The sequence below is a fragment of the Chiloscyllium punctatum genome, chromosome 6 (genome assembly GCF_047496795.1).
Source record: "Chiloscyllium punctatum isolate Juve2018m chromosome 6, sChiPun1.3, whole genome shotgun sequence".
Lineage (NCBI taxonomy): Eukaryota > Metazoa > Chordata > Chondrichthyes > Orectolobiformes > Hemiscylliidae > Chiloscyllium > Chiloscyllium punctatum.
The window spans coordinates 88025522-88050719 of record NC_092744.1 but is presented as its reverse complement, the minus strand read 5'-3'; the positions used below and the strand labels follow the sequence as shown (position 1 = coordinate 88050719).

At 42.4% G+C, this 25198-nt stretch overlaps 1 protein-coding gene across 3 annotated transcripts in view; it reads left to right on the top strand.

Annotated features, from left to right (window-relative positions):
* Positions 1-25198, top strand: part of ephb1 (EPH receptor B1) — a 511139-nt gene that overhangs the window by 102434 nt on the left and 383507 nt on the right. For all 3 annotated transcript variants that reach the window (XR_011960959.1, XR_011960958.1, XM_072573215.1), the window contains exon 2: positions 16386-16450. Coding sequence is in view for 1 of the 3 variants with exons in the window: in XM_072573215.1 (XP_072429316.1) it covers positions 16386-16450 (65 nt within the window). In the remaining 2 variants the exon portion in view is untranslated. The remainder of the gene's footprint in view (positions 1-16385; positions 16451-25198) is intronic.

The window sequence follows — 25198 nt, the reverse complement described above, 5'->3', positions numbered from 1 at the left end:
CAAACCTCTGAGCCAGAAGGGTGTGCCTTCAAATCTCACTCCACGGATTTGAGCTCTGAATCCAAGCTGAGATCTCTAGTGCTGTGCTGAGAGAGTGCTGCACCACCAGAGGTGTTGTCTTTCTGAAGTTACTGAATTGATGCTGTCTCACGTGGCATCAAACATCCCGTGGCATTATTATCCTGGTAAACATTTACCCCAGAAATTATTTCCTGCAAACAGTTGAACTAATAAATGTTTTCATTGCTGCTCATTGGGTAGGGTGTTGAATGGCTCTTGCTCTGTAACTCTGCCTTTTGTTTGGAGTATTCCTCAGTTATTCAGAGAGAGCCAAACCACTGGGCAGTCATGCTTCTCGTACAGTTTTAGTCAAAACTGCAACTGAGATGATTTCAGCTGATTTAATTTGAAATTTAAAATTAATTGCTGAACATTATACAATCGTTAATGTTTTGTGATTCTTCTTTCGAATTAAATTTATCCCGATAGATTTGAAGTGATTAAATAAATGCATATAACATGTGTGGCTTTCTGTTAGTGCCAGAAGACGATAGCTTGCTTTAACTAACTGAGCATTTCACTCTCTGTTGTGATGTGAAGCCCATTTAGAATTGCGTTTTACTGTCATATCCATCTGACATTTATTGGCAATAAATTCTCATTACATGTTTGATTGTTATTGTCATTAAATCCTTCACTTGTAAAGTTCTGAGTTGAAATATATGGAAGTAATTTCAGAATCTGTCATGTAAGAAGGTGCATCTCAAGTTGGTTATTTTGTTTAATTGTTTTCTTACACACTGAATTTGAACTTTCAACCATGTCGAATTACTCCGTTTTAACAACCTGTCTTCATGCTGCAGCATTGACACAGAGAGAAGCTGTCATAAGTTGCTTCATACGGCCATGAAAGAAAAACAAGAAATGGTCAGTGCCAAAGGGGGAGATGCTGGGAAGGATAATCAAAAGCTTGATCAAAGAGCTGCACTTTAAGAACAGTTTAAGGGGGAGAGAGGGACCTGCAGTGGCAAAGGTGCTTATGGAAGGAATTCAAGGTATTGTCACTAATGGTGAGCTGAATGGATGGGAAGGGGTGTAGGGCTGAAGGAAGTGACAGAGGTAGGGGAAGGGGAAGTCATGAAAGGATTTACATTTGAGGATTGAGCCTGGAAGTCAGAAAGGGCAGCAGGACGGGTGGATGAATGGAATTTGGTGCAGGATGCAATGTCAGAATTTTATTTGAGCTGAGGTTTATGGTGGAGTGGAATTAAAAGGTGGGAATCTGGTCAGGAAGCTTTGGAATAATCAAATTTAGAACCGACCAGAATGTGGATGAGTGCTTCAGGGGCTGAGGCAGTGCTGGAGTAGAGTAGTGTTCTGGAGGAGAAAGTGAGGACTGTATGCTGGAGACCAGAGTTGAAAAGTGTGGGGCTGGAAAAACACAGCAGGCCAGGCAGCATCCGAGGAGCAGGAGACTCGACATTTTGGGCATAAGTGTTCTGGAGGGATAAGTAGGTGATGTTGGAGAGGGTATGAAGTTAGAAGCTCAGGCTAAGGTTAGCTAGGATAACAAGGATATGACCTGATTTGACCTGAAATTGCAAATGCAGTCGAGCATAGAATTAGTGATATCGGTACTGTGCTTGTGGCAGGAGCTGAATAGGGTAGCTTTTCCCACCAAAAGTTGGATGAGTGGCAAACACTAAAACAAAACAATGTCAATATAATTGTAACTCAAGCAGGAGTACAGCAGGGAAGTCTACATGTTCTATCCGAGGCACTGAAAATATAAAAGAGTCGGTAATGACTTTAATAATGTACCAAGAGAGTGATGTGAATGTGGAACCCACTCTCACAATGAATATCATCGGTCCATTTGAGGAGAGGTTGGAAGATGAAATGAATGACAAAAAGATAGAAGGGTGCGTTGATAGTGTCAGATGTAGCAGAGTCAGAGGAGGTTCATGTGGGTCACAATCATGGACGAAATGAGCTAATACTACATCATGAAATTCCCAGGATCCTGGTCTGGTAGAAAAACCTCTGAAATCCTCATTCTTGGAAGTGAGAGGAGCTTCAGGTCAGGGATAGGGTGGGTATTTCCTGTGTTGAACCTGGAGAGGTGATGCTTATTAATTTCCAAACTTGGAAAAGAAGGAAGGGGCCTTTGGAAATAGGCCAAAAGAGCAATCTGGACTTGTATAGGCCAGGCTAATTAAAGCAAACCCTTTGTAATGTTGAAAAGAGTGCAAAAGGGTTGCTAACATGATTTCTCCAGGGAAGGCGAGGGCATTCGTGATCTCCCCCCAGCCACATCCACGCCTCACCAATTGGCGGCAGATGTCCTATAGCTTTCACAATTGAAATACTGTCTCAGGAGTGCCTTAGTGTGATCAGTGCTGGAAATCATCATCAGATCCATTCCCAAGGGCAGTGCTCGGACTGCAGCTTCAAAACCTCAGACTAATGAGTATTAACTCAAGGACCCAAGTTCAATTCCCACCTTGGGTGACTGTCTGTGTGGTGTTTGCACATTCTCCCCGTGTCTGCGAGGGTTTCCTCCGGGTGCTCCAGTTTCCTCCCACAATCCAAAGATGTGCAGGTCAGGTGAATTGGCCATGCTAAATTGCCCATATTGTTAGGTACATTAGTCAGGGGTAAATGTAGGGGAATAGGGCTGGGTGGGTTGCTCTTCGGAGGGTCGGTGTGGACTTGTTGGGCCGAAGGGTCTGTTTCCATAATATAGGAAATCAAATCTAATCTAACCTAATCTAAACTCTTTAGGAAAAGCAACAGGTTAGTTTTTACCCTAATGGGGTAAGCTAAAATCAATTGTAAGTGTTAAGCAGCTCAAAACTGGGTTTCTTAGAGGTCAACAGATACATGTGCAACTCAGAAATACTTTTAACTTTTATCTCTGGCCATAGAATCATGCAGGATCAATGGTGGCTATTCAGCCTGGCATGGCTGGGCCAATATACTCACACAGATTTCAACCACCAAACATTTTGAATTGCACAGAAAGAAGCCATTTGACCCATCGTGTTACCATTTGTGACTCTTGATCATATAGCAAAGTCAAAGAAATTGATGATACATCCAAGTATGCGATGTGAAGCCAAGTATCTCCAAGTCCAATATTGTCTCGCAATTAACTGACAAACCTTGTATCATGTGCATACTGAAAGCTAGGTATACAAAAATGTTATATTAGAGAGTACTACCTTTGAAGGTTAGAACCACACCCGTGTCAAAATCTGAGGCTAAAAAATCCCTGAGAAGTCTGTGTTGACTTTGAGACAAATTAGAGACTTGTATCTAGTCAAAAGTTAGATCTCGTGACAGAAGAGTATTGCTTTTAGGTTGATTCTGTGAAAATTCACAACTCCCATATTTTGAATAGCAGATGTACAGTAAACAGTATATATTTAGTTATCACAGACACTTAATGCTAAACGCACTGGCCAATTTCTCTGAACTCTTACTCAACAGAGCACACTGATTGAGGCTGCTTTGTTTGTTGAAGTTGAGTTCTCACGCTGCAGTTAGATTGCTGAAACATTGGCAGCCAGTGTCACTGACAGTGTCAGGGTTTATTTTTGACTGTGTGTGCATATTTCTAATCAGAGCTGGGCTTAGAATGTGAGAATGCATTTGGCTGCTTTTGATCCCTTGGGAGCCTTGAGACAAGAAAGGGAGAGCACTAGAGAGAAGCACAGAGTTGTGGACTGGAGCCTAGGTCCCAGAGAGACAGATGAGTAAGGTCTGAAGCCACTGACATAGTCACAGTGGTTTTTTTTTTGATCTTACAAATGGTTTATTTTCCATACATGTTATTGTTATAGAGCTCTAATGAAATGTTACTCCAGAAGTTGCTGCTTGAAGTTGTTTTTTTCATTAACCATCATGCAACAGATGTTTACATCTTTCAAATTCACCAGTATTGTTGATTTTTCTGTTTTGTTTTGTGGTGTGTGAAGTCTATGATTCTGCTGTCATTTTTAATTTTGGTAATTATGTATATCTACCTCCTTTCTTTACTCTTTTAGTAATGAGCAGCCTTGTTCCCCAAGGCATTTTACCATCTTCCCAAACTGTAACTATCAGATTATATCATCCATTACTGTTTCACAGCCTAGTTGTTGCCTTTAATGATCTGGGGGAACCAGTGTGAGGTGTATAAAATTAGCTACCTCATTCAACTTTTTAATTGAAAAAAAACACGATTGATCAAACCTGAAGAGTTTCAATATTTAATGTTGTAATTGCCAAACTAAATCTGCCAGTTTCTTGCTATTGATTACTCAGGGAGAAAATGTATGCAGTGGCTTTATAAAATTTTCATGACTACAAACATTCAGAACTCCCAGAGAATCATATTAAGGTGGAGCAGAATTTAAATCACAATCTCAGTCCATTTTGAGAAAAAAAGTCACTTTGATGGGATGCGTTCACTTGTGTAAGCCTGGGCAGTGCACAACTGACTTTTAGAGATAACTTTTGCCATTTGAAAAGTGCCTTTCACAACCCAAGGTTGTTTTACCTTGCGGGAGAGTCGAGGACCAAAAGGAATATCGCAGAATAAGGGATCACCCATTTAATACAGAGATGAGAAGGAGTTTCTTCTCAGAAGAATTCTTTAGAATTCTGTGTTACAGAGAGCTCTGGGGGCAGAGTGCTTATCTATATTTAAGGCTGAGATAGATTGATTCTTGATCAGTGGGAGAATCAAGGGTTCGGAGGAAATGGAAGGAATTTGGATGTGATGAATGGTCAGATCAGTCATGATCTCAAGGGGCTAAATGGCCTACACCTGTTACTATTTCCTATGGTCTTATTTGGAGTCAAGATACTCTTTTGGATATGGTCTCAGCGCACCCTGGATTTGAGTTGAGTTGAAATGAATTAGGTTTTGTGTCACACACTCTACTGAGTACAGTGAAAAGTTTAGAAGTTGCCACTTATGGTGCCATCTTAGGTACCCAGATTCTTAAATGCAAATTCTAAGGGAAAGAAGATTAGAAAAATAAAGGGATTAAAAGTCCAGCATTACAGATCATATGAATAAATCAGAAAAATAAAGAAATAAAAAGCTCAAGTAACAATCCACACCACCACCTTAGCCTCTAGCTTGTGCTGGCCTTGACACCAGACCATGCTGGGCTTCACCTCAAGGCTGTCAAGGCTAGGAGACTGTTCTGGAATTGTCTTGAGGCGCCAGTGGGCCAGGGGACCACCATATTGGGCCAGAAGATTGTTACACCAGGCTGGGAGATTGCCACATTTGGTCAGGAGACTGCCAAATTGGACCGGTGAGAGGCCACTACCCCGGGCCATCAAGGGAGCGCCATGCGGGGCCGGAAGACCACCACACCATGTCTGCACTGAGGCCTGATGTTCAGGACATTCACATGAAGAAAGAAGGAAAAGAAACACAAAAGAAAAAATGTCAAGAGAAAAAGAAGAGGTTGAGAAAGGAGAGGTCAGGTGCCTTTTGGGAAAGATTTAGTCCTCTTGGAGAAATTAAGCGTCCTTTGGGATTATTAAAAGAAGACATGGACATTTATTAAAAGGACATAAAGGCACTGAAACTGTCAGATCAAGCTGTCAAAGTAACTGTCAAACAATCACGACAATTAAATCTCCTGCTGTTTAAATAGTTGATAAAAGCATTCTGCTACATTAAAAATAAATCAGTTCTTGCCACTTAACCCTGTTATGTCTGTTGACATTAGCTGGAGTGTAATCATGATAGGATTAGGATTGTCTGACTGACTTCTAACACAGTCATTTTTACAATAAGGTGGTTGTCAGTTTTCAATTTGATGGATGGCTCGAAGAATTTATAAATTCTTTGTAGAGGGACTATGAATACTAATACTTGTTTTTATAAAGGATTCAAGGAGTCCATGGGTTTTAAAGTCATAGACTCACAGAGTCCTACAGTGTGTTTCAGGCCTCTTGGCACAAACTGGTCCATGTCGACCAAAATGTCCATCCATGCTAACCCCAACTCCCTGTACTTGGCCCATAGCCTTCTAAACCTTTCCTATCCATGTATTTGCCCAAATGTTTCTAATGTACCTGTCTCAACCATTTCTGCTGGCAGCTCATTCCATATGGGTACCATCCCCTGTGTAAAAAACGTTGCCCCTCAGGTTCCCTTTTATTCTTTCCCCTCTAATCTTAAACTGATGCCCTCTAGTTCTCAATTCCCTAACCTGGGAAAAAGACTGAGTGCATTCACCCTATCCAGGCCTCTCATGATCTTATCCACTTCTATAGGATCGCCCCCTCAGTCTCCTTCGCAGTCCAAAAATGTGCAGGTTAGGTGAATTGGCCATGCTAAATTGCCCATAGTGTTAGGTGAAGGGACAAATGTAGGGGAATGGGTCTGGGTGGGTTGCGCTTCTGCGGGTCGGTGCGGACTTGTTGGGCCGAAGGGCCTGTTTCCGCACTGTAAGTAATCTAATCTAAAAAAAATCTAATCTAAAGAAAAAAGTCCTAGCTTGTCCAGTCTCTCCCTAGAGCTCAGACCATTGAGTCCAGCGACATCCTTATAAATTTCTTCTGCACTCGTTCCAATTTAGTAACATCCTTTCTATAACAAGGTGACCCAAAATTGAATACAATATTCCAAGTGCGGCCTCACCAACATCCTGTACAACTGCAACGTAACTTCCCAACTTCTAGATTCAGTGTCCTGACCGATGAAGGCCAGTGTGCCAAAAGCCTTCCTCACTGTCCTGTCTACTTGTAACTCCACTTTCAGAGAGTCGTGCAGCTGAACTCCAAGGTCACTCTGTTCCATTCCTTAAAGTCCTACCATTCACAATGAAAATCATACCTTGATTTAACTTTCCAAAATGCAAGACCTCACACTTATCTATATTAAACTTCTTTTGTCATTTCTCGGTCCATTTCTCCAGTTGATCAAGGTCTGCAATTTCTGATTACCTTCCTTTAGTGTCATCTGCAAACTTACTAATCATGTCTTGTACATTCTCATCCAAGTAATTAATATAGATAACAAATAGCAATGGACCCATCACCGACCCCTGAGGCACTCCACGAGTCACAGACCTCCAGTTCGACAAACATCCTTTTGCTTCCTACCATCAAGCCAATTGTGTTTCCAATTTGCCAGTTTCCCCTGGATTCCTTGTGACCTAACCTTACAGAGCAGCCTACCATATGGAACCAATTTACTTATGAAACCTTTTATTTATTAAATAGTGAATTCATCAAAAGGCACTTAAAAACTTTATTGAATCTCAGTCTGAATTCTAGTGGACACTAAATAAGTGAACATGGAGGGTGGAAGGGCAAAACGTGATGGGTGGAAGTGCATGATTTGACGTTCTTGACACTGAGTTGGCACAGGAACTGGTAGAGTAGAGTAGATGAGCTTTTTATTTGTTATTTCTACCATTTACAACTGATACAGTGAAAACGAGACAGCGTTCCTCCAATACCGAGGGTGCTAATTGTACTGAAGAAAGGCTTATGCCCGAAATGTTGATTCTCCTGCTCCTCGGATGCTGCCTGGCCTGCTGTGTTTTTCCAGTACCACATTTTTCAACTCTGGTCTCCAGCATCTGCAGTCCTCACTTTCTACTCCCTGCTAATTGTACAACACAGACTACACAATCGTAACATGGCATAAAGTGCATAAGTGCAAAACCCGCAAGTTACAGTGTAACAGAAGAATGATGAATAATAGACATTCTTCTTGCAGCAATATAAAAGAATTTCAGATGGGAAAGAGTCTGATTATACTGTGTTAAGGAGCCTGAACGCTTGGAGGAAGAAACTGTTGCAGTCTGGCCGTGAGAGACTATATGCTCCGATATTTTCTGCCAAATGGCACAAGGGAGAAGAGTTTGAGTGAGGGGGGTGTGGGCTCTTCCACAATGCTCTTAGCCTTCAGTATGCAACGTGTGGACCATCGTGGTCAAAATAAGATGAAAACTTTGTCAAGGTTGGAGGATGCAGAGTGTATGGGAGGCGAGGGAGCTGGAAGGCTGTTTTTAAAATTTGATTCCCCTTTCCAGAGGTTTAAGTAAAAAGGTTTCAAAAAGACGCAGACTGACTCCCGGGATGGCAGGATTGACAATATGGAAAAAGGTTGGATCAACTGGACTTATACTCACTGGAATTTAGAAGAATGAAGGGGGCAGACATATAACATTCTGGTGGGATTGGACAGGCTAGATGCGGGAAGAATGCTCCCGATGTTGGGCAAGTCCAGAAGTATGGATCATAGCCTAAGAATAATGGATAAGCTATGCAGGACTGAGGTGAGAAAGAATTTCTTCATTCCGAGAGTTGTGAACCTGTGGAATTCTCAACCACAGAAAGCTGCTGGTGCCGGTTTGTTAAGTATATTGAAGAGGGAGTTGAGCCTGGCCCCCATGGCCAAAGAGATCAAGGGCATGGTGAGAAAGTGGAAGTGGCATACTGAAATTGCTAGATTAGCCATGATCGTATTGGATGGTGGTGCAGGCTCGAAGAGCTCTCTTCCATGTTGCTATGTTACGCAAGCAGCCTCCACGCCTAGCAGTGCCTGTGCCTGCCTCCTTGCTCTTCCCAGGCATGGCTGGGCTACTTCCATTCCATCATGCACCATTCTCTCCCCACCCACCCCCCATTCTACCCCACCGATGGGGCATTTCTTTCAGGCATCATGTTCGCAGAGTGGGGAATTGTCCTCACTCTCAGGAGTGAAGATTCACACTTCGATCTTTAATTATTCCATCAGAACATGTCGTAAATATGAACACGCAGTAGTTTTACTAGAAGAACATTACTTGCCTATTTCAGAACTTCATACCACTTAGTCAGCTGCCGACAGTGAAACCTCGCCCCTACATTTACTGGAACAAGCACAATTCACTGTTGTCCCAAAGATTGAAATTGGAGGTTTCGAACTTGAAGGCCTCTCCAGTGTTCACTCTTCTGACTGTCAGAAGGGCGATTGGGAAACTACATTAAAAACAGGCCAAAAGCTCTATCTTTCGAGGAGCTTTTTCTTGTCTCTTTCGGGGGCAACCATTTAAGCATTACTGGGAAGAAAATCGGTGCCTTTCATCCTGTGTCCTGGGACTTAGGTTCAAAAGCATCCCAAACAGATGGAATGGAAGTGCCTTCTGCTGACAGCTGTTACACACAGTGAGTAAAGTGAGCTCAGACCATCACAGTGACTCCCAATGGAAATGAATCCACTGTGTAGAATTGCCACTCATCATCCTGGCACATGTACAAAAAGAAAGCACAAACAGATTGGGTACAAATTTAGCAACAAGGACCTAGATAAAAGGATTTAGTCAAGGTGGCTCAGTGAATTGAAATAATGCAGATTATTCATGAATTTTTCTGTTCATTTGTTAGTTAGTATATACTAAATGAGTCCGTGCCCTGAAATAACACAGCAGTTTGTACCAGCTAGCTTTCCCACTGAACAGTCTATTGCAAAATTACAATTGTTTTCTGCATATGCCCAGGGGACCTGAACTGTATGAAACAAGGACCAGTGAATGTAGGATTCTTCCTGTTGATAGTTGTCTTCCCAGATTAATTGAAACAGTGTTGCTGAGACTGGTACCTCATGCAATATTTCTTAATCTTCTCTGAATGGAATGAGTTTTTGACTCCTGCATGTGCTGAAATGTATGTTCATGATTAGCAGGGAGGTATTGGTCGAGTGGTATTAGAAAATTAATGTAGAGATCCAGGTAATGTTCCAGGGATCTCTGTTCTTGCCATGGCAGATAGTGGAATTTGAATTCAATAATAATCTTGAATTATGAGTCTAATGATGATTATAAAGCCATTGCTGATTGTTAAGTAAGCTCCATCTGGTTTACTAATGTCCTTTTGAGAAGGAAATCTGCCAGCTTTATCTGGTCTGGCCAACACGTGACTAATTCCTCTTTGGGCAATTAGTTTTGGGAAATAAATGCTGATGTCCACACCCTTGCAGTTCAGTATTGCAACAGATTAATTGATGAAGCCTGCAAGGTTAACATCCTCTCAAACAATTCAGTCCCTTTGTACTGAAGGTCACCAGGGGTATTTGAGAAGGAGGACTGTTTTTGGGGACTGTTTGTTTGTGTAACATTGTAAATGATTATAGCCCAGACACACAGGCTGTGTTTTTGGTATTATATACCCATAATATTTGATGAGTGTTGCCCCATTCTGATGATCCTCAAAGTTAAAATTGCAGCATTCTGAATAAGTATGACATATAATTTCATGAATTCTAGTCACTTAATTAGATTCCCTACAGTGTAGAGACAGGCCCTTCAGCCGAACAAGTCCACACCAGCCCTCTGAAGAGTAACCCACCCAGACCCATTTCCATCTGACTAACACACTTAACACCATGGGCAATTTAACATGGCCATTTCACCTGACCTGCACATCTTTGGATCATGGGAGGAAACCAGAACACCCAGAGGAAACCCACACAGACACTTTGAAATTTTACTCAATTTTATCATGAGGTGCAAGTTAAGAGTTGGATTCCATTCTGAGTCATAGGCCTAACAACATTTTTAAAATTTGTTCTCGTGATGTGGGCATCGCTGGTTAAGCACAGCATTTATTGCCCATTCCTAATTGCCCACAGGGTTAAGGGTCAATCACATTGCTGTCACAAGTAGGCCAGACCAGGTAAGGTTAGTAGACTTCCTTCCCTAATGGATAGGAGTGGACAAGATGGATTTCTACAACAATCAGCCATGACTACATGGTTGTCACTAAGATTGTTTCAGATTATTATTAATTTAAATTTCATCACCTGCCATGTGTTCAACCCCAGAGCATTAGCTGGCATTCAGGACTATTAATCCAGTGACCACTGTGATGACATCATTGCCTTCCTCAACATTTTAGCTCCTGGGCCATGTTTAAATATGCCAGACCCAACTTGCCCCTGAGCATGGAGTCAGCAATGTGAAGAGGGAGTTAGTGCTGAGACCAGCATTACTGAGGTGTGGATATAATCCCCTACATCTGGTAAGTTGGTCTGAAGGGGTGATGGCTGGTTTGAGAAAAGTGGGCATGATCAAGATCGTTGTAGAAATCCATCTTGTCCACTCCTATCCATTAGGGAAGGAAGTCTACCAACCTTACCTGGTCTGGCTTACTTGTGAAAAAGACAGGAGCATTCAAAACAATATGTTATATTTTCTTCAGGCGTGCTTGTTTGTTGGTTATGGAGATGGAAGGCAATCATATTTTGTCAGGAAGTGAAGAATCATTCAATTAGTGTGGGATGATGGGATGATGGGACACTACAGTAATGAGCATACCAGAAAATCAATAGTGGGAGAATGAAATGAAAACAGCAATTGCTGGAGAAACTCGAGAAACAGGTGTTTGGCAGCACCTGTGGATGGAAAACAGTGTTAAGGTTATGAGTTGGTCACAGGACTCAAAACATTAACTCTGCTTTCTCTTCACAGATGCTGCCAGACTGCTGAGTTTCTCCAGCAATTTCTATTTTTTGTTTCAGATCTTCAGCATCAGCAGTTCTTTATTTTATTTTAGTGGGAGTAAGGATGTGGGAGCCGTCTGCAGCAAGAGGCCATGTAGTTAACGTCCAGGAATAGGCACAGTCAGAATTGGCAAATCGAGTGAGGCAGGACTGCAGAGTGAGCAGGGTGAGTACCAGGTAGACAATATTGCAGGACTTTGCAAACCCGATTGCAATCAGGTCGTTAAAATCTGAGATGCCTTGCTGAGTTTAGATTGGGTTGGGGTGCACAAATTGAATGTGGTGATTAACTGCTTTGAATTTTTTTTCTGAGTGTTAGTGGGGTTGTTAATTATGTAAAACATCAACCCGTTTGAACAATGTATTTGTTGTGGAATTACTAACAGGTTTAAATCAGAGACCTCGGTAAAGACTGACACGTGAAATGCTTTTAGATCAAAGAGTTTAAAATAAATTGAATGACTTTATTAACATGATATTTCTATGTTGAGTTTGAAAAATGAGTTGAAAATGACAGAATAATATAGAAGAACATGGTTCTTTCAGGCCTCTATGCCATAATGCTGATAGCCTCTGTATGTAATTACAATAACTAATAGCTACAGCATTGTACCCGCATGAATTCAATTTGACAGACAGGATGACTGTCACAAAATTAATTTGGTGTTACATTTGACAACATTATGGAATGGAAGCCTAATTTTCTTTTAAGTGATAAATGTACAATTTGAACAAAATGTTGTCTCATAGATCTTAAACATATTTACTTAATTAGCACACTTTGATGTCCTTGACTGTTGCCCATTGTACAGAAGGTCTTGAGTGTTATTTCACACAGACTCTAGTTTCATAACGAACGTTTCACAGTTTGAAGAACTGTTTCATTTTCCTTGGAGGATGGTATTTTGTGATGCTGGGTAGGCAGAGTCAAAAACCAGTGTTGTCCTGCAGCAAAGGAAGGTTAAAAGGTGAGAGGTCTGGACCAGGAGTCACAGAGGAAATCCAGTCCCCATTTTAGAGTTATTCCTCCTACAGTGCTTCCATTGGCAGGAGGTTTAATTGTGGTATGACAGGTTTATATGGGGAATTTGAACTTTTATAGAATAGACATGGCAACTTATAATGTGGATGCAAGTGTATACCGACATAGGATTTTTAACATTGTCATAATATTGGATAACTGTATCCATTCTTGAATCCATTACAGAATAATAATTTGCAGTTTTTGGCTCGATTTTTGTCACCAACATAGTCAGTTTGTGATAGGAATCTCCTGATTTTGAACAACCTGCCTTAGTTGAAAGGGGCCCTTTATCCCAATGTATTTTAGATTTCATTACGCACAGTGTGGAAACAGGCCCTTCAGCCCAATAAGTCCACACTAACCCACTGAAGAGTAACCCACCCAGACCCATTCCCCTGCATTTACCCCTTCACCTAACACTATGGGCAATTTAGCATGGCCAATTCACCTGACCTGCACATCTTTGGACGGTGGGAGGAAACCGGAGCACCCGGAGGAAACCCACGGAGACACGGGGAGAATGTGCAAACTCCACACAGTCAGTCGCCTGAGGCCGGAATTGAACCCGGTCTCTGGTGCTGTGAGGCAGCAGTGCTAACCACTGTGCCACCGTGCTGCCCTTGTTCAGGGGAAAATGCAGGTAAAATATATTTGACCCTGGAAGCAGATTGTGGGTGGCCACAGGGGTGGGCCAAGGTGAGCTTGTTCAAAGTCTAGCTCTGTTCTTTACCCAGATGGTTTATAAGCTATTAGACCCCCATAGACCTCACTCCATACTCCCTCAACTCCCTACCTACCTCCATTCCCCTTCCATCACAAATTGATCCCGCACCAACCCCTTCCCCCCTTATATCCCCTTGCTCCCTCAGTATCCACCTACTCAATCTCCATTTTGAGCAATCCTCTGGAGCCAGGAGAAAGTGAGGACTGCAGATGCTGGAGATCAGAATTAAAAAGTGTGGCGCTGGAAAAGCACTGCCAGTCAGGGAGCATCTGAGGAGCTGGAGAGTCAACGTTTCAAACATAAGTTCTTCATCAGAATTCCCGATGAAGGGCTTATGCTCAAGACGTCGACTCTCCTGCTCCTCGGATTCTGTCTGACCAGCTGCGCTTTTCCAGTGCCACACTTTTTGAATCCTCTGGAGCCAGACAGAGATGAAAACTTAAACTTCTAGTAATCTAATAGAGCTTTCATTCATACGTATCTGATACTGAAAAGTTCTCTTATCGTGGAACATATTTAAATTCACACAACTGTTCATTTGTTATAACAACCAACAACTCCCCCAATCGAGATAAATGCTTTTGTATCTTTTGATATTCAGTCAAAGTTTGATGATGACTTCAGTTAGAATAACAACTCTTGGGAAATGGCAACAACAGGAACTGGATTAAAATTGCATGAGCAGATTGTAGTTGATTTTCTGAGCTACACCAGATGGCCGGTTAATCAAAGCTGCTTTTTAACTGTTAACTGACAGCTTTAGCCTGATCTTTTAAAACATATTTAAAGGACCAAGGATTTAAAAAGAAACATCAAACTGGAACTATTAAGCAGATGTATTCACCCTTTGTTTTTACTCCATAAATTTGTGACAGCCACAACTTAAGTTAAGGCCCAAAGAACAGTGAAAATGGTGTCTGAACTCAGGTGGCATTTGTATTTCGTTAACCTGATTTACTGCATCCATTGCTCCCAATGTGGTCTCCTCTACATCAGAGAAACTGAGCACAAACTCTGGGATCGGTTCAAGGAAGATCTGTGGTCTGCAAGCTCCAATCAGCCCCACCTCCTGGTCCCCAGCCATTTCAACTCCCCCTCCCAATCCCCCAATGACATGTCCATCGTCGGCCACCATCAAAATAAGGCCACATAAAAACTGGAGGAAAAATCTTCTGCCTGTGGAGCTTCCCATATGGCCTCAACATAGAATTTACCAACTTCCTAGCCTCCCCAGCCCCCTCCCCATCCCAGGTCCAGCCCTCCCTCTCCACCCCATCCGCTTGAACTGACCGACTTGTCCATCTTCCTTCCTGCCTATCCACTCCACCCGTTCCTACTGAGCAATCGCAATCACTACTTACCTGCATTCACCTATTGCCATTGCACCTACCTTACCCCCAGCCCCATCCCTGCCTCTTGTTTATTTCTCAACCCTCTTCCCCCATCTAGTCCTGATGAATGGTCCGACCCAAAACGTTGACTCTCCTCCTCCTCTTGTGCTGTTTGACCTGCTGTATTTTCTTCAGCTCCACATTTTATCAACTCTGAACTCAGTTACCCTTCTGAGTTCCAATATCTGACCTGCGTGATTCGTACCCTATTCCTTCCAGAAAAAAAAGGATCTGATACAAATGGGGGTGGGATATCCACATCTGGATCTCACCTGCCATTTTTAAAGGCCTTCAGAATTAGCTCGACTCTATGAGAATCTGGTCCATAAACTCAATCAGGTTTAAAATAAAGAGGGAAGATTAAAGCAAGATAGAAGGTCATCTGAATGGGAAGTTCCACTTGGAAGTGCAAAGGTCATGAGCATAGAATCCAACAGATGGGTGCTTCCTGAGACCCTCATAAAATGGTTTGTATAGAAACTGTAGAAGCCTGGTTGGCATATGGGCTGAGGAAGGACCATAGACTAATATAAAACAAAGAACTGCAGGTGCTGGAGCTCAAAAGCAAAACCAGAGAAGATCAGAAGGTGGAGCAGCATCTGTGGAGGGAAGAACAGAATTAATGTTTTGAATCCAATGACCCTTCATCTGGCTTAATAGGATGATTGGCCTTTTCATATTACAAGTCTGCACTCTTGTAGTTAAGATGCTAGCTCTCCATCAGCTAAAATAGCTAAGTTGGGAGAGCATTAGTCTGAAAATCTAACGGTTCCTGGTTCAATCCTGCATCCTGGTAGGATTATCAATACCTTTGTGACTCAGCATTTGTTTAGGGGACCCCTACACCTGGGTTCAAGTCTGATCCTGCTCCAGAGGAATATGTGAACATGTTGATTAGATAAGTAGGTTAAATAAAACAATTAAGGTGCTGATTTGCCTGAAGTTATTTTCAGATGCTAAAGATTATCTGTGCTTATTAGTTGTGTGGCATTTTCCTGCCAATGCACAGACCACTCAGGGCAATAGTTTCATATTGGCGTTTATGCTTCACACGGGTCGACTGTCAGTGTTGGAATAATTAAAGTACATTGAAGAATTCTGAAAGTTTGGTTGAAAGGAATGTGATGGCCAGAACCACAATGGCTTCTCTGACCCAGCTTATCCTTGAGAGAGGGGCTCCCATCTGAGAGTGTAAAATGGTTAAAGTTTCCTGCGGGGAGTAATCGAATTATTACAGTGCAGAAGGAAAGGCAATTTGGCCCATCATGTCACACTCGCTCTCCAAAAAGCTTTATGTCTCAGTGCCATTCTCTTGATTTTTCATTGTTACTCTGAACATTGTTTCTATTCAAATAATCACCCAATAACCTTTGTGGGGTTGACCTCAGAGTGCCTTACCTGGCATTAACAGGGTGGCAATGAACCCAGAATGGGTTCACTTCTGATGTGAATCCATTTTGCAGTGCCATTTTGCTCTGGTCTCTAGCCGCCTGTCCAATGTGTCCATTTTAAATATGGAAATTGGGATCCCACTGTTGGAACAAAACCAAGAGTGCCACGTTAGATCAGCAGTTGTCCCAGCAATAGGAGAGGATTACAGGGAAGCCAGAGTGATTGTAATGATGATGTATGATGTATATATTCCTTTTGCAGAGATGATGGTCACTGTGGCGAATGCTCTGTCTCAGTGTGTGAGTGCTCTATTGCTGACCAGATGTTGTTTTTTTCCCCTTGTTTCTTTAGAAACCCTTCTGGATACTCGAATAGCCACCGCTGAGCTGGGCTGGACAGCATATCCTTCATCAGGGGTAAGGACACGTCAGCTCATTGCACGCAGTTGATTGACAGCTTTCTGCCCTGCAAACTGTTGGAATGAAGAGCGAGAGAGAAAAAATAGACAATGCCTGAATACCCTAAACCATTTTATAGCCAATTAATTACTTTGAAGTTCACAGTCAGCAAAGTGAGATAAATGACCAATTAAACTGTTTGATTGAAGTTTAACACTTGTGCAAGACACCAGGGAGTTTACCCCAGCTCTTCTCTGAAATATTGCCATTGCTGGCATTTCTGTGCACGTCCATCGATCTCGGCCTTGATAGTCCCAGCTGAACTCCCTTATCCACAGTCGTTTATGAGTGGGAATACAAGATTTTCCTTTCCCTTTGTTGGAAGAAGAGGTTCATAGTTTCACACCTGAACAGCCCAGCTCTCTTTCTAAAGCCTAATCCCTCTGTTCTGGATCCTGCACTAGAAGAAATTGTTCCCCTGTTTCGACGGGAAAAACTTGCCCTGCCTTGATCTAAGAATCTCAATTCAATAAAAACCTGCTACCTGCACAAATCATTTAACCCTGCTAGAAACGATAGCACTGTGGTGACTCTGAACTGTGATACCATTCCAGGTCAATATATCTTTCTTGCGGAAAGGTGTTCAAGAACTAGTTAGCTACTCTCTTGGGATAAGCAACAATGAATAGACTGCAGAGGAAACAGAAGGGGGAGCAGAATATTCACTTTTCATTCATATAAATTGTGCAAAGATGCTGCCAAGGAACTGAAAAGATAGAAAGACTTAAACGTCTTCGAACCTATCATTAAATCCTTGCACTTCACTCGTTGTGAAAACAGTAATTATCTACATTCTTCAGTCTAACAACACATCATGTTTGGAATTCCGACTTACCACAGCTTTATGGAAACTGTGCACCTGGCTAATGCAAAACAAGCATTATCCATGTAATTGCTGGAGAGAGGATGATATAAAGGATCCTGTTGCCTCCATTCAGCTAGCTCCCCCCTCCATGTCCTTATCCAAAAATGACCCACCCTCAGCACAAATGGCTTCCAGATGTAAAACCATCATCCTTGCAAGCAACCCTGGGTTTGAACCTGGAAGATTCCTTGCGACAAAGCTAGGGCTTTCACATTGCCCTAGGAAGTTGCTAACAGCAAATGGCAGCCTTGATTCAGCAGGTAGCACGTCTGCCTTTGAGGCCAGGGATGGTGAATTGAGGCCCCAAGTCAGAGGCTTGAGCCCAGCATCTGGATTGATGCACCAACACAGTGCAGCAGTCCCTCTGTATTATCAGAGATGCCAGCTTTCAGATTAGATGTTTAAGCCCAAGTCCCTGTCTGCATTCATAGTTGAATGGAAAGATCCCAGTTCTCCCTGGTTTCCTGGTGATTATTAATCCCTCAACCAATATCACTGTAAGTGACTCCTTAATATATTCTTTCATGGGATTTTGCTGGATAGGCAATAATTTATTACCCTTTCTTAATTGCTCTGGAGAAGGTGGCAGTGATCAGTCCTCTTGTACTACTGCAGTCAATGAGATGTGATGAGACATCTTGTACTGTTAGGGAGAGAGCTCCAAGATTTTGACCCAGTGAAAGTAAAGAAGTAATTATATACTTCCCAGTCAGGATGCTGAGTGTCTTGGAGGAGCAACAACAGGCATTGTATCCACTGTCCTGACAAACCTGTCATTACTTCAATGTTGTTAAAACATTAAGTGCTGGAGAAACTCATCAGGGCAGGCAACATCTGAGGAGAGAGAAAAACAGTTACTGTTTTGAATCCAATTTGACTTCTTCAGAACTGGAGAAGAGTCGTATTGGACTCAAAACATTAACTCTGTTTCTTTCTCCATACTCTCATAGAGCCCGTACAGTGTGGAACAGGCCATTTGGCCCACTGAATCCACAATGATCCTCCAAAGTGCAACCCCTAGACCCCAACCCCTACCCTATCCCAGTAACCCTCCATTTCCCACGGCTAATCCACCCAGCCTGCATATCCCTGGACACTATGGCAATTTAGCATAGCCAATCCACCTAACCACATCCTTGGACTTTGGGAGGAAACCGGAACACCCGGAGGAAACCCACACATCTTTAGATGCTGCCTGCCCTGTTACGTTTTTCCTGCATGTTCTGTTTTTATTTCAGATTTCCAACATCCACAGTATTTTGCTTTTATGGTCTCATGTTTGTGAGATTTTGTTGTGCGCAAATGAGATTCTGTGTTTCCTGCATTTTGACATTGACCTACTTTAAATGTAACTCCTAGACTTTAAAGTCTTCAAATGGCCTGAGATCATGAAAAACACTTTATAAATGCAAGCTAGTTGTTGTTAGTTGGTGAGCTGAGGGACATTATGTACATATACTGAGGTACAGTGAAAAGTGTTGATTTGCGTATTGTATAGGCAGATCATACAATACAAAGTGCATCAGGGTAGCAGAACAGAGTGTAAAATGCAGTGTTACAACCACAGAGAAGGTGCATAGAGAAAGATTAGAGTTAACATTTGAGAGGTCTGTTCAAAAGTCTGATAACAGTGGGGAAGAAGCTGTTCTTGAATCTGTTCGTACGTGCATTCAAACTTTTATATCTGATAGAGATAGGGGTTAAGTGACTTAAAGACAGGAGTGAAAGAATACTGTAAAATGGAGGAGACAGACACTGAAGGCAAGATTGACGGCGAAGAACAATGTAGGTTAAAATAAATAACAGAAAAGAGGGTAGGTTAAACTGTTGGTCAGAAAGTAAGGAGGAGGGGATCAAAAAGCCTAGGTTTTGGGTTACTGGGAGGATGACATATCTATAGTACAGAAGGGCAGATGAAACTGAAAGGAAGGTGATCAGGACCTTACACGGTTTTGTTGTTTTTGTTTCCATGGAAACTGCAGCATTGTACAGGATGCTGAGGTTATTTTATAATGATATGTGAAAGGTGAACGACCCTGTGTCCATGTTCTGTACTTGATCATTGTCAGATACCTCATTTCAAAATGGACTTGCATTCAATATTGGGCAAGAACAGGATTGATGACGCCTGTGAAAGCTGGGTGACAAATTTGGTGAGGGAGCACAAGTGTGGGAAGGCCAATGCCTGGTATAATTTACTGACTTTACCATGAGGAACTAATGGAGATGGATTTTGGATTGTAAGTTAATGATTCATTTTAGATTAACTTCTTGATAATGTGGAAAGAAGCCACTTCGACTAAGTAGATTTGTGGTTAGAGTCTGAAAAAGCATTGAAATTGTAAAGGTTAAAGACACAGGTTTCCTCTGGTTATGGTTGTAGATGAAATTCCAATGTATTGTTCACATGCACCAATCTATTAGTAGCCACAAAGTATTTTGCATATAACTAGAACATCCTCTTGGCATTGGGATTCTGTTGCTAAAAACAGTGTATTATTCAAATTATATTTTGTTGTTGTGAAGCAACGAAATGGTACATATATTTTAGAACCCTAAACAAAACAGATTAATGTCTGCATCAACCTGGTTGTTACATGTATAGTTATTCACACATCACATAAAATGAATGTTTAATCATACTGCTGCCACCAAAAGATGTGAAAGGGGAAAGTGGGACAAGTCCTCTGATCTGCCCTACTCTTTGAGGAAGAACCAAAAGAAGCAGATACAAGCAGTTTTCAAATTCTAAGGGCTTCTCCCACTTCCCTCCAACAACAATACAACAAATCTTGTCATTGCCTTTTTTCTGTGTACAAAATGGCACAGAGTCAATCCCACAAGCAATTGTCATTTAATCAATTGATGGATATGTGCTGAGTGTTATTGATGAACAAGGGAGGCGAAGGGAAAGTGGAGCTGAGGCCACAGCCAGATCAGCTGTGATCATATTGAACAGCAGAGCAGGCTCAAGGGGCTGATGCCTACTGCTCATAATGTCTATGTTCCTGTGCTCACCTGAACACCAGAGACAGCTTCCTGGCTCTATTTTGAATACGTTGCCTGCCTGGTGCCAGGGTGCAGGACATCTCTGACTGGCTTGAAAGGATATTGGAGTGGGAGGGCGAGGATCCAGTTGTTGTGGTCCACGTTGGGACAAACAACATAGGCAAGGCTAGGAAGGAGGACCTGTTTGGGGATTATCAAATATTAGGAATGAAATTAAGGAACAGGTTCTCATCTCTGGATCTCATACCTGAGCCATTTGCAAATTAGCTTAGAAAATAAAGGAAGTAAACACTTGGCTAAAGGAGTGGTGTGGGAAAGAGGGGTTTCACTTCATGGGGCATTGGCATTTGTTTTGAAACAGGAGGGATCTGTTCCAATGGGACAGTCTCCACCTGAACTGATATGGAACCAGTATTCTAGAGAAAAGGATAGATTGGGTGGTCGCTCGGACTTTAAACTAGTGAATCAGGGGAACGGAAGGGAAGGGGAAAATGACAGGAAGTATGATGGTAAATGAAAAGGAAAGCAGCAGGTTGGCATGTATGAAGGAAGGTTTAACTATATGGCAGACTATGAAAGAACGAAAAAGGAAGGATAAATCAGGAGATATTATTAATGGTGATGTTGGAATTCATAAAGAGGGTACAAAAACCAGCATAAGGACACTTTACCTGAATACTTGTAGCATTCGTGACAAGGTAGTTGAGTTAATGACACAAATCATCATGAATGAGTATGATTTAGTAGCCATTAAGGAGACACAGCTGCAGGATGGTCTCGACTGGAGTTAAATATCCAAGGGTATCAGACTATTCAGAAGGGCTGATAGGAAGGTAAGGCAGGTGGTGTAGCTCTGATGTTTAATGATGACATCTGAGGGATGGTGAGAGATGATATAGGTTCTCTGGAGAATGAGGTTTAGTCCATTTGGGTGGAAATGATAAATTCTATGAAGAAATAGCTCACTGATAGGTGTAGTCTACTGGCTACCAAATAATAATATCATGTTGTGGTGGACATTAAACAAAAAAAAACTAATGCCTTTAAAGATGGTACATGGAGCTGAGTCCATGAAAAGGTTCGCCATGATCTTATTGAATGGAGGAGCAGGCTCAAAGGGCCAGACGATCTACTCCTGCACTTAGTTCTTATGCTTTTATGCACCATTGGATTTTTTTTAATATATACCTGACAGGTCAGACAAAGTCTTGCTTTAACATCTTAACAGAAAGGTGTCATTTTCAACCATGCACAACTCCCTCAGTACTGTACTGGAGTGCTAGTCCATTAAATAAATTAAATGGTCAAATGCTGCCGTGCTTTCCCACTGTCTTTTATTCTGCTTTTTAACATTCAGTGATGGCTGTCTGTTGACCTTCCACCCTTCTGAATGTGACGTCTCGGGCTCGAGATACAAAATCGACAGGCTCTGACGGCCTGCGATCTCCAGTACCTCCTTCAAATCCGACTCTGAACTGTGGGAATGTCACACCGGAGCTTTTTAGTGACCTCGGCTGACCTCTGTACATGTGCTTTACCAGCCGGGGTCATTTGATAGTAATTAGGAGCAGGACCTCCCCCACAGCTCCCCCCACCGCTGATCTTGCCAAAACCAATAGCCCCCCCTGCTGCCACCCCTCCCCACCCCCTCACAATGGGAAACTTTTGTTTTAAACACGGTTTGTTGCTCAGCTCCACTTGTTGCCATTGTTCACAGATCTACAACATCGGTGCCACAGGGACAACATTCCGTTATATCCACTGGATGAATGTGTGTGGACTGCTCAAAAGAAAGGAACATTGGAGCAACGTAATGGAATGCTTGAATTCTAAAGTAATTTGAGAACGAGTCATCAGTTAGCCTTTGGCCGCGTCCTTTTTTAAAAAATTCTTGCTTCCCCCACCACCACCACCACCAACCACTCTGTACCTCTCAGGTGTTCCTTTCATTTACTAAGTTTCTTTAGAATTTCTCCCCTCCCCTCTTTTCACACAACCGAACAACGTATATATACCAAAGTAGCAGTAGTAAGAACATAGAATCTGAGAGATCTTGGGGCCGTCTGTGCAAAAAAAAAAGAAGTTGAATTAAGGGAACTTTTCTGTTGTGCGTAGGGACCTTTGACCCAGCTTTGTGGTGGGCAAGCAGTGACGTCAGGTTCTATTCTAACCCTGTGGGAAGATGACTGTTGAATCTAAGTCTTTGAGAAGTGATGGGAGGGTGGGAATTAAATGCCTGATGAAGGCTTTCAGGCAGTTGTGAATCTTCTAATGCCTGGATTAACACAGGAAATCCAGCCTAGAGTGTGAAAGAGCGTGTCCTTTCATATCTCAACATAATGTGATTAGGCGCAGTTATTACTTTTGAACACACGTGAATTCCTCAGTATTGAACTGTCCTCCACCCATTCGGTGACTCCAGTTCGGTCTCTGTGTTTCACACTGTCAAGGCCCTTTGTAAAGCGATTTACAACTAACGAGCTGAGATCCTACTAGAAGTGTTGTTTGCAAAGCAAAATTGATTACCATGTGGTAGCTTTTCGACCTTTACAATTGCCTTGTGGAATTCTCTAAAATTGGTGTGTCCTCATTGAGACAGAATTATGTAGGACAGAGTGCAGTTTTATAATTCTCCAGTTATGCTGACTTGACCCAGCCTGGTCGTGTAATCGTGTTACAATACAAACATACAAAATAGGAGCACACCCGGACTATCTGGCCCTTCAAGTGTGCTGTGCCGTGCAATAAGATCATATCTGATCTGCTTGTGTTTTGAGTTCCACATACCTATAACCCTAAGAAAATGTTTGGTTCTCCTAGTCTATGCATCTTGTCTTAAAAGTAATCGATTACCCCGTGGGTTTCTTCCGGGTGCTCCAGTTTCCTCCCACAATCCAAAGATGCGCAGGTCAGGTGAATTGGCCATGCTAAATTGCCCGTAGTTTTAGGTGGATTAGTCAGAGGAAAATAGGTCTGGGTGGGTTACTCTTCAGAGGGTCGGTGCGGATTTGTTGGGCCGAAGGGCCTGTTTCCACACTGTAGGGACTCTAATCTAATCCACCACCTACTGAGGCAGAGATTTCCAAAGCTCATAACCCTCTGAGAGAATAAATTTTCTTCATCGCTGTCCTTCTTTCTCTCTCTCTCTTTCACCAACTTCCTTCCCCCCCACCTGAGCCTCCATTCCACAGTCTCCCTCTGCCCATGGGCCCATATTCCTCAGCCTCTCTTTATCTCCCTCCTTCATTGTCCGGTTTCCAACATCCTGATTCCCAAATCCTCACTCTCCCCCTCTCCAACTCCTGACTCTTCCTTTATCCCGAGTACCCATTCTCCAGTCTCTCTCTCTCTCTCACTCTCTCTTTCTCTCACTCTCTTTCTCTCTCTCTATTCCTCTATTCTCTGATAGCAGAAGACATCCCCTCCAGTTGATTGTGCCCTCATGCTTTCCTTCCTCAGCGAGCTGTGGAAACAGTGCTCACCAGCAGGACCTTCTGACTCTAACTCTGAGAAAGTACCCAGCTTCTTCCTGCAATATTGCACCTTCCTGTGCACCGTGGAAACAGCATTGACCCTGGGTCGCAACCTCTCACCAGGTTGGCAGGTTCTCCTTTGCTAGTCCTGAGGAAAGAGTATGATCTTCCTCCACACTACCCCATCCACCAGGCGCTTCAGGTTCCTGTCAGCAAAAATGCAATGCCTGTTTTCTGCTGTGCTCAATGTCCTGGGCAACTGGCATGACCTGGACAGGGCAGCTCCAAACTGACAGCGCTTGACCTGAGACCCAAATGGGGGTTTAAATATGGCGTCCGAGCTGTCAGTCTCAGGAGGACCCCGCACCTCTGATGGGAAGGAAGTTACAATATACAGGGCATTGCAGAGATGTGGTGCAGACCTAATGTGACGATTGCAGAAAAGAGCATGAGAAATCTGGCCAGAGCTCATGGAGAGAAACTCTGTACAAAACCCACCAAAGTTGACACTTATTTGGTCTGCAGTAAAGTTCTGAGAAACTCAAGTACATCATCTGGACCCGCTATTCTGAGGAAATAGTATACTGTCAATGGTCACCATTTATAATGAGAAATATATGTATAAGTGAAATCATCAGGTTCTTCTGGCAAACATTTATGCCACATCTAACACTAGTGCCTTGTCATTTATCTCATTACTGTTTGTGGGATCTTGCTGTGCACAAAATAGCTCTTTCATTTGCTGCATTAGAACAAAGATTGCACTTCCAAAATGTATTTTGCTGGCTGTGACATTCTTTAGGATATCTTGAGCTGAGAAATTGTCTTCTCTTTTGCCTGGTTTATTCCTTCCTCCTCTATTGAAAGGTACGCTACATTGATAGTTCTTCAGTCAACACTCGCATCTTCTAAATGCAAAGATGTCTGGAAGATTGTTATCTGAGCCTTTAATGTCCCCAGCATTCTGGCATCTAGCTGTCTGGCCCTGTTCAGTTCATATTTTGAATTGCACTGGTTTTTGCGACATTTTTTAATCCTGCTTATTTTCAGCACTTCCTTTTCCCACCTGTTCGTTCCGAACAGTGGTTTTGATAAAACCACACACTACCATCACTATCAATCCTTGTAACCTTTTTTCACCTCTTCCCTATTTTTGAAAACACTTTACGGTCTATAAAATAATTTGATTATTTGCACCTTTCTTCATATTATCTCAGTTTGTCAAATTATTTTTGCCTCTTATATTTTATGGCATTTGCTTTCGACCTGCGACCTTTTTATATCCCATGTCTCATTTGAATGATGTTTCTCCCTCATCAAAGGAACTGCATTTTTCGCTGCAGCATCTTTCCACTCTGC